The 10,213-nt window shown below is 46.1% G+C and overlaps 1 protein-coding gene across 4 annotated transcripts in view; it reads right to left on the bottom strand.

The window, feature by feature from the left end:
* Positions 1–5,116: 5,116 nt before the first annotated feature.
* The window catches only part of CNOT10 (CCR4-NOT transcription complex subunit 10), a 53,677-nt gene continuing 48,580 nt past the window's right edge, over positions 5,117–10,213 (bottom strand). For 2 of the 4 annotated variants that reach the window (XM_016140755.2, XM_016140754.2), the window contains exons 16-20: positions 9,777–9,812; positions 9,451–9,578; positions 8,627–8,749; positions 6,547–6,622; positions 5,117–5,566 (exon numbers count right to left, since the gene is read on the bottom strand). In XM_016140755.2, the coding sequence (XP_015996241.1) occupies positions 5,415–5,566; positions 6,547–6,622; positions 8,627–8,749; positions 9,451–9,578; positions 9,777–9,812 (515 nt within the window). In that variant the 3' untranslated portion in view covers positions 5,117–5,414. The remainder of the gene's footprint in view (positions 5,567–6,546; positions 6,623–8,626; positions 8,750–9,450; positions 9,579–9,776; positions 9,813–10,213) is intronic. The other 2 variants (XM_016140756.2, XM_016140757.2) reach the window with 1 other exon arrangement.

Raw genomic sequence — 10,213 nt, 5'->3', positions numbered from 1 at the left:
CCAGAGCTAAAGCTCAACTCTAGGAAATGCTGGACCTCCAACGCGCTGCACGCCTCGGATTGGGGTGGGTTTCCAAGCCGGTAAATGTGGAGCCTCGCTGGGGAGAAGGGGCGCTCCAGACTTGACAGTACCCCCGCTCTTCCGAGACTCGTTCACCGAGCCAGACGACCATTCCGCCAGCAGGTGGCGCTCTGGGTCCCGAGGCCCAAGAACGACGCCCAGGGATAGAGTCCGTCTCGCGCGGCCCGGGCCGCCAAGGCAGCCGCTTTAAAACCGCGCATCTGCGCTCCGGCTGCCTCATGACTCTTTGGTTAGTTTGGAGCGCTTGGAAAGTGTCACAACGAATGCAGGGTTCTTGCCACATTAATGTGAAACTTGACATCCAACGCCTTGATCTTCCTTGATGGAATAAGTTGTTTCATATAAAATAACTGAAAGTGTTAAATAACATCACAAAATTGGAGTAAAAATTCACCTGCCTGGTGCCTCGGGGGAAAGATATTCAGAAAATTTCCGAATAGGCTACCTGTGTAGCCTTAGCGGGAATTAAAATAAATGATGGCAGAGGCCATTTGCAGATGGTCTTTCCACCAGTCCCAGAAGTCCCCAGTAAAGCTGTGCTGGGGGGAGGGGAGAGATGGGGGTGGGGATGAGGACAAGGGGCCCCGCTCACATGCAAATGCAGCTGTGACAATCCGGCTGGGCGCCTCCAAGCCTCAGGGAGGCAGAGGCTGGAACAAAGCATTAGCATTTTCTACATGTGAAAAGCTCGCATTCCTGGGCCTGGAGGCCGCAAGGGCACCGCCCCCCTCTCCCCATTCACACTCCGGACCACACAGAGCGCTTCTAGCACCAAATACTAGAAGGGAAGGTTCATTTCAGCTTTTCTTTTGACCTGGGCGATGCATACGAAATGTAGATATTTCCCTAAATGCTGGCTTTGACATTTAATGCGATCCTAAGTAGTCTGAAATGTGGACCGGATTAGGAGGAGGCTTGGGGCCCACAGGGACACTTCGCCAAATCCTCCTAAATCCTCTAGGACAATTGTTTGTCACCACACGGATCTCCTTTGCCCCAAATGAGGGGGCTAATGAACTTCCCTGCCTCCTCCCGTGGCACCCCCACTCCTACCCCAGCGCCAGGGAGAAAAGGAAGCTGAATGTGTAAATGGCTTGCTTTGTGTACATATGGGTCTGGTTACCAGCTGAGTATCACCAGTAACCCACCCGTGTTGGACCACTATTTAACTCTTACTTGATAAGGCTCAGAGGGTCAAGGATGCTGAGGCCCTAAGAATCTTGGGATTATGTTAATAGGCCATCCTCACCTTGAAAGAAGTAGTTCCTGTGGTATTGTCAGGCCTAGAAAGAACATCATCAAAAATTCTGTTCAGAAGATTTTATTGTTCACATAGAACAATCCACACTGTATAATACACAGCTGTCTTCAAAATGCAATCCAGGAGGGGGAAGAAAACAGTTGACAAAGAACAGAACATACACTTTGCCTGCAAATTGGCCGAGTTATCATAGGGCTCAACAAAAAAGCTCACCAGCCCAGAACTGCCCTCTGTAAGCATGCATGGAATGAAGGAAGACTTAGGGCTTAAGAAGAGGAATCTCCTTGCAGGTTAGGGGCACAGAGAAGTACTGCGAGATGGCCAGGACGTGGACACACTGAAACTGGAAAAGTTCTAGGGAGTGGAAGAGACCAAAGCAAAGTCCTGGGGGTGGGAAATGGTGACTTCTTTTGGGAGATGGCTGAGAATCCCGTGTGGGCAACACATGGGGTATAAGCAGGGTAGGGTGGACTGAAGCAGGTACCATGAAGAAACCGTGATGTTCCTGAGGATCCCCTGGGCAGGAGTCAGAGCTGCGCTGCAGGCTGTCATAGGCGTGGGGAGGATGAAGGGGTGGGAGAAGGGACCTGAGCCAGAGAGACGCGGGACCTCTTGTCATCATGGGATAAGGGCCTATTGCGCAAGGTAGGTAAGAACGAGACGAGAACCTGAGATGCCAGTATTTACTGAACAACTACTATGCACCAGACACTGGACATACTTACCTCGAGGAGTCCCCTGTTCCCTGCCACCCACCTGCAGTGCTACCTCCACAATGTCAGTGGTTCTGCAACAGTCCGTTTGATACCCTTTATATCACACAGTGAACTTTATGGCGCTTCCCTTCGAACATGTGGAGCTCCAGGCACATCCAGCAATAGTAACAATGACCAGGCCCTTAAACCTCATTCTAACCCTGCTCATATCATTTTACAGATGGAGAAGCTGAGGCACAAAGAAGCAAAACAATCTCTGTCACATCAAACTTGTTCCAGTGTGAGAATGAAGTTTTGAAGCCAGTCTGGCTCCAGGGTCCCCGATGCCATCACTTTTTTCCAGGTGGCTCCCAAGAAGGGACATGGGAGACACAGAGAGGGAACGCAGTGTTGAGAGTGACTGGGCCAAGCAGGTCCTTTAGGCAACAGGAGAGGCGAGTGGGCTCACATGTATTAAAGGTCTACCAGGTACGCTTTGCACCTAACATCTCATTTTAATCCTCATACTGGGCTCTGAGGAAAGGTACTCTCATTTTGCAAACAGGTCAGAAAAACCTCGAGTGGTCAGGGCATTTGCTCAGTCACTTGGGTTAAGTAAGGGGCAGCGCTCCCAGTTAACTAGTTGGGTAAGGGACTGGGGGTGGAAATGTCAGTCAGGGCATGCTGTTATGACAGAGGTAGCAGAGGGTGAGCAACGCCCATGTGCAGGCAGGTGGAAGGGGACCAAGAGAGGTCACTGGGCCTAGATGCCAGTCAAGGACATGGCTAGAGCAGACCTCTGCGGGAACCCTCCTATAGGGTGAGCCAGGGGTCAAAATGGAAGGTTACCCCAGCTCTTCGTGCCTTTCAATTTTGGAGACTGCAATCACGTTCTCATTGGGTCTGTGACGGGATCCCCGAGATGAAGTTTGCACCATTTTGCAGATGCTGCAGCTAAATGGGTGGCAGAGCTTTAACAGAAGCTAATGGGGCTCTTCTGAGAATTTCGCACTGCCATCAAAGAAGCAGCCATCCTTTGAGGTTGACACCTACAGCACCCACATCTGTTGAACTACAGGAAACTACCACAGAAGAAAAGGTATGTATCAGGAGACACAAAAGGGGAAAAATTGGGGACAGTGAGGTCAAAGTTCAGGGAAGTGGCATCTGAAACCTTTTAGCATAGTCAGCAGGTGGTGTTAACAAATGCAGGCAGAGAAAATGGGTGAGAAGAAGCCTTCCTGGCTGATGCAGCCAGTATAGTCACAGAGGGGAAAAGCTTACATTTAATGTGCTGGGATCGGCAGAGGGTGGGCTGTAGAAAGCAAATCAGGGCTGTTGGAATGCTAATTTGACAACAGTGTGTCATACATAGTCCTCGGGCTGAAAGCATTTAATGGACTATCCCAGCAACTGCACTTCTTTCCCAGCCTCCCCTGCAGTTAAGGACCTCCACGTGACTAAATGTGACACAGGAGATGTAAGCTGAGATCTGCTGGGGTTTTCTGGGGAAGCTTTGTCCCTGATAGTCTATTAAGACAGGCTGCTTTTGCCTTCCCTATAGATGTAATGCTGGTATAGCCTGTGACCATGTGGACGAACACCTGAATGCTAAGGAGAGTGTTATGGTAAAATAGACCCAAATCCCTGATGGCATCACTGAGAACTAGAACCAAGGCCAGCAGATAGCTGCCTACAAATCCCCTTCTCAAGTGAGAAAAACATTCTTCTTTTAAACCATGGATCCATTTTTTGCTACTCGCAGCCGAATGTATTCTTATTTAGCAACATGGGGCCTAACCTGCGTCATAGCAATTCCTGCTTTCCCATAAACCAACGAGCAAGCGGGGAAAGTTCTAATTTGAGATTTCTCCAAAGGTGTTTTGTCCTCGAGTATACTTCCTCTTTCACATACCAAGGCCCTGTGGGATCCTAGTGATTGGGATTCACTTTCCAAAAAGGACCCAGGCTGAGCAACTCTGCTTCCATCCCGCAGCAGGTGGGTGGGTCCCACAGAGCTGTGGCTTATCTGGGGGGTTGGGAAGGCGGAGGATGCCGGCTTGGACCATCGCCAGAGCAACGTAAGGGTCCTCTTCTCGTCTCATCTGGAAAAGGTTTCAAGGAGCCCGAGGAAGCTAGGCCACCTCTGTTTTCTGTTTCTACCTGGAATAAATCTGCCATGTGATAAAAGACTAACAGAGCCCCTATGCACAGCTAGCCCATGTTTAAGTGGAGGAAAAAACTCCCTCTGAGCCACTGTAGGTAACATCTAGTACATCACAAATACTCAGTTCTAGTGTATATCCCTACAAACTCTGTTTTATTTTAGCCAGACCAATTCAGATAAGGTTTTGGATAAATCATGTACTTACCCAAACACTTCCTCGCTAATTGTGACACTGAGGAACCGCACAGATTTAGCTAGCGTGTAACACTTACCTACCAGAACTTGGTGGCTCTATTAGGGAGCTAAAAAGATGTAGACAGCAAGATACTCTCCTTCCTGGCAAGCTGTGACGAATCTACCAAGCATGACCTTACCTAGGAGGATTACCCAACTCTTATAAAGCAAGTCTGTAGGGCCTTTTTTCCTCCTACTTAACGTTAGCATATCGACCCTATGGACAAATTTGGCCATGCCGATCCTGCAACACATACCTGTCTCTTGGAAAGAGTTAGTAATAAACCTTGAACTCCCTGCTAACAGACTCTGGAATCACTGCTTCTGCCTGAGGGCATGGAGGGTGACATAAGACCAGTTCCTTGAACCCTGCTTATCGCCATGTGTGATTTTTAAGCTAACTGATTCCTATTAGCTCAGTCATCTCTTCTTTTGGTCGGTCATCTCTTCATACCCCAATCTTACTAGCCCTTTGGGTTTTAGTACACATTTGCTGGCCCTGGTAGTCATAACTAGGCATAAAACACATCAGCTTCTCCCCTCTGCTTCCGGGTCGGCTTCTGGATGGCCTACACATCTACTGCTCATGTTCTCTCAATTTTAAAAACTTTAACACTAAATCTCCAATGCCAAAATACTCTAACAGTTGCAAGAAAGACAAAATATATTATACAAGGCTGTTCTGATAAGATCGTGTTTTAATTGCCTATGACATAGATATATTACATGATGGCTCAAAATTAATAGTCTAGCAAAGAGTAAAGAAAACCAGATGAAAGTGAGTTTGTGAATCCTTAATCTTAAGTAAGCTTCCAGCAAAAAAAAAAAAAAAATCAGGAGTTAGAATCATTTTAAATTGTATCTTCAAAACTAGCACCCTTCACCATCTGTCTTTTATTCATTTTGCTGTGTTACAACTAAAAAGGCCCATAAATACTCCCCTGGGTCTCAGATAACAGTTTTCCAAGAACAAATATCACTTCCTCTGTACAGTGAAAGCTGGCATTTGGATGGGCTGGATCGGGTGGACAGGCTGAAACACTGGCTTCTTTCTCATTTCAGAGAGTGTTTTCACTGTAGGGAGCAGCTGATTCCTTTTGATGATCTGTAAGGCCAGCTGGGTATTACCTACAAAAACACTTCCCGTTAAAAAAAAAAAAAGCATACAACAATACCACCACATACAAAGCAAGCCGTCAAAATCCTGCAAGGAAGGCAAAAGATGATCTAGAATAGCAGTGGTCAGCAACCTTTGCTACACTCTGGAATCACATAATGCCTCCATCTTACCCCTGGAAACTCTGATTCAAGAGATCTAGGGTGCGACACGGGCAATGGGATTGTTCAAAGCTCCCTACTGATTCTAAGGTATAGCTCAGGTTAAGAACGTGTCTACAGGCAGACTACACAGAAGGGATCTAGAACCATGTACTAATCCCAACATGCCTTTCAGGAAGCCAAGGCCTGCCGGGTGCCAGGCACTTATCGTCACTTCTTCCGCTATAAAAAGAGAGCCTTGTAAGGATTCCCATGATCTACAATAAGGTATAACTTTCCATTCTTAATATTTCTGTCTCTTCCAACTTCTCCCATTCACGTCTCTTTCTACTTCACACTGTCTCTTACGTAGGGCCCATGGGCTTTCTTCCAGTAAGCCACATCCTGAGGGCTGTATATGCCCCAGAGGTATCACCTGGATTTAGGGTAGGATAATATAATTTTCAGTAAGTACTGGCTTACTCTTTAAAACTCATTAATGATAACAGTTCAAAACACTCCAGTGTACGACTCAGAGCAACTGGCATTCTGAGTCATGGTCTCAATTAGAGTCTTTCACCTGCCTAAGAGAAAGGTTAATTAGCAGGTGTTAATTATAATTAAGTGTCAGAAGTTATGCTATTCTGCATTTTCACAGATAAAAGGAAATACGCTTAACTTGCAAAAAGTAGAAATTTGTAAGATACCAACAACTTCCTGGCCCTGTTACGCTTTTGTTTAGAAGAATTTGATGGGTAATGTCTTCGAGGAAGGCAAAGTCTCCAGTTTGAAGAGAAAAGGGAGACACCAAAAATCTCAGGCTCTTTGAAGAAGAGAGGGGAATCACTTACCATTCTGCAGTTCGAGGTAGACCGCCAGTAAGATGGCTTCTGGAGGTACCTCTTTAGGATGGATCATTGAAGCCGCCTTTGCTCAAAACAAAAGAAAAGACATCCATGAAACCAACAGCTTGACACAAACTCCAAGTAATGTCAAAAAAAAAAAAAAAAAAAAAAAAAGAGTATGTCGGCCTACCAATGACAAGTTAGAAAACTTACTCAGGCTCATTCCCACACAACCCCCTAGGGACGACTACAGTTCTGCTCTGGTGGCCCTTGGGTGCCTTTGTCGTGATCCCTACCAATGAAACTCAACATGTAATTTTTAGTCAAATAAAATAATTTGTTTAGGCAACATGCTGTCCTTTCCTAGATCTGAGAGCCATGTCACCAGCCACCAGTTTCTCTCTGATTTAGTCCTGAGAAAGGTGAGCCTGGACCACTCTGGTCAGAGGTGCTGAGGTGACAGGTTCACTTCCTCAGTCCGGGCCTTTCCAGGCTGCAGCCTTTCCTCACCTTACTTTCCAATTGGATTTCCTCACCCAGTTCCGGGCGCTCACGCTTCCAGACTGCTTTGCTCTTTCCCGTTATCTAAGCAGAGACTGTACTTCTACCAGGGGTGGGTGTGAGGGCAAGATAGGGGCCTACCCTGATAAGGAACAAGCATGCAAGTAACTAATAATCCAAATGTACCTAAACGTTAGGGAGAGAGGGAAGAGCATGTATTGTGAATGTGGAGAGAAACAAGAGTTTCTTTCAACGGGGGAGTTTTGTGGTAAGGGGAGCCCACCATAGTCCTTGCAGGGTCGGTATCTGACAGGCAGAGAGGGAGTGAGGGCATTGAGGGCTGAGGTGGGAGTGTGGAGGATGTCTGAGGGCCGGACACTCGCCCAAGGTCAGTTCCTGGCAGCACTGGAAGAAATCGTGGACTCGTGGGGATTCTCGTCCAGAGCACACGCCCCTAAGTTTCCCACGAGGGAAGAGGGGAGTCTTTCCTTCCTCTTATATCACTGAGGTGTAACAACTCAGTTCAGAAAACGAGATTTTATACCTTTGGCCTAGCTTTATACAGGCAAGATCACCGTTACAGCATTTTGTAAACATTAAAATCTCCATTTTCCCTCCGAGTGGCGAGTTAACACAGGTCATTTGTCGTTCTTTGCACTGACCACCGTCTGGAGCTATTTCTATTCAGAGACTTAATGGTCTTTTGCTTAAGAGCTGTTCAGAATGGTCGGCGGTGGGCAGGCAACCTCCGAAACATCTATGTGGGAGCCCTTTCCAACTCTCCACATCATTGTTCTGCCCTCCCGGGCGGGGTAGGCCTCCCAATTAACAAACGTCCAGCCACTGGATTAACCTCAAAACCAAGGGACCAAAACAAAACCCCCTTCAGATCCCGAGCCAGGCCTGACCCCATCTGTCTCTCCCAGCATGGCAGCTGCCACGGCCACCTGCTGCACGAGAACCTGAGCTAGACCATACATGCTATAACTGTGGACCAAAAGCCCTGTTCGCTGCAGTCACTGGGGTCCATGGCACTTTCTGAAGAGCTGTTAAATGCCCTCATCTTTCCACTGAGAACAGTGAAACGTCCGAACTCTCACCCAATTAACTCCTGTACTCAACTCCTAGATAATACCAAACGTGTCTCCCTGGACAGTCCATCACTAAACTTTTCTGATTTTGGATCAGGAATGCTGACCGGATGTCACTAAGTTCACTAAACATCACTCATGGTTATTTTCCATGTGCTAAGTAAGCATCATCATTGCTAGATACGAGGTGGCTTTCACAGGAAGCAAATTTCTAGAAGCTACCATATCTCTTGAGAATAGGTTTAATTTCAATTTCAGTTACTCGGACAAACATATGAGGATGTGGGCTCTCTCATGTGCTGCTGGTAAATATGCCATGCGACAGACACTTTCTATATCACAGAAATCTTAACATTCTGCATACCCTCTGACCTTGTGATTTCCTTTTCAGGAAGGTGTTTCCTCACTGTGAGCTCCACGGGGGCAGGGTGGATCATGCCCGCTTATTTACTTATTCCCACAGCTGAGCACAGAAGTAAGTGCTCTATAGATACCTTTGGAGGAATTATCCCCTTCTGATTCTGTGAAATCTCTCTGGGACTATCAGCAGTGAGACTTGCTGCCTCACTACAGGTAAGGGCCCATGCCCACGACTGGTCCAGGGATGAGGAGGTGACCTAAAGAAATCCAATCAGATGCTTCCTTGAGACCTGCTGATGAGGTATCATTTCAGTGGTAGAATTCCAAGGTCTGTTTTAGTTATACATTGCCAGTATGTGGAGTTTATTTGGTACTGGCTTCCTGAACCCTGTCTTTCTGAAAAGTGTATCTGTAATTTAACTTTTTGAATAGATACAGATTCACACAACTCAAAATTAAAATGTAGGTGAGTGTCTAGTGAAAAGTTCCCCATTTTAGTGCTCTAGCCACAAGGTACTTATCCTGCAGCCCCTGAAACCAATGTTAGCAGTTTCTGGTGTGTCTTTTCAGAGAGCTTTATGCATATACAGGATTACAGAGAAACTGTTTTGCATTGGCTCATTTCTCTTAATAATATGCTGTGGGTGTCTTAGCATTTTAGTATACAGCTGCATTGTTTTAAAGTATATGGATGCACCATTATTTAAGTGGTCCCTTATTTAGATGGCTTCCAATCTTTAGAAATTTTTATTAAAATCATCAGAAGAAATCTCTCCATTAGGTTCATTTGAAACACTGATCAGTTGTTTACCTTGCAAGAATATTTTTAAGTTTGGAAAAGTAATATTCCAATGTCTAATAAACTGACCAAAAGCTTCGAACAAAATAACGAAACCCATACTCCACACACTTTGCTGAGTGTTTTATAAGGGGCTGGCATCGCCCTCTCTAGCCTCACCTGGTGCAGACACTTTCGGGCTTTGTCATATTCGCTCCTCAGGCAGTAGGCACTGCCCAGGTTGAACAGCATCACGGTCCTGGCGGAGCTGACGGAACTGGGGTAGCACTGAGGGGCCCGCTTCCCAGCTGGGGAAGAAGAGCACAGACACTGGTGAAGAGGCTGGGCCAGGAGCAAGGGAGCAACCCAATCCACCGCCTCCAGGAGCTACTCAGAATGAAGCACGGCACTGCTCCTCAGGCCGACAAATGAAGGACACAGAAGGCTGGAGTCTAAATCTTTGAGACGCTGGCCAAGCTAAAGTATTTGCAAAAGTTCTCACTTACAGGATTCCATTGCTTCATTTTCTCCTTTGTCTGATCCTACAAAGACATGAAAATAGATCTGAGGCAGGAAAACAGAGTATATATTCTAAAAACCTAATTTTCTTTATGAAATGGAAATCTAATATCAAGGCAATCGTCATAGTAGTTACTTTTCTTGTAGTAAAGGTTCTATTAAAAGACATCAGGATGTTATCACCACCTACCACCCGATGCCTGAGAAATAACCTTGAATAAAGTGAATGTCAGTCTCACTCCCTTAAAAAAACTTAGCCACAATTTAAAACTGACTTTTGCATACAGTATTTCACTTTCCTCTAGATTGTGGGATCTCTCCAAAAAGAAAAATACAGTAGGAGAATCAAAATGAATTGTTCTAATGCTATCAGCCTTTCAAATTCTCAAAGCAAAAGACCTTTGAGAATTTAAAGCATGTGATA

This window comes from Rousettus aegyptiacus, unplaced genomic scaffold (assembly GCF_014176215.1).
Source record: "Rousettus aegyptiacus isolate mRouAeg1 unplaced genomic scaffold, mRouAeg1.p scaffold_m13_p_4, whole genome shotgun sequence".
NCBI classification, from domain to species: domain Eukaryota; kingdom Metazoa; phylum Chordata; class Mammalia; order Chiroptera; family Pteropodidae; genus Rousettus; species Rousettus aegyptiacus.
This window is presented reverse-complemented; position numbering and strand designations above follow the sequence as displayed.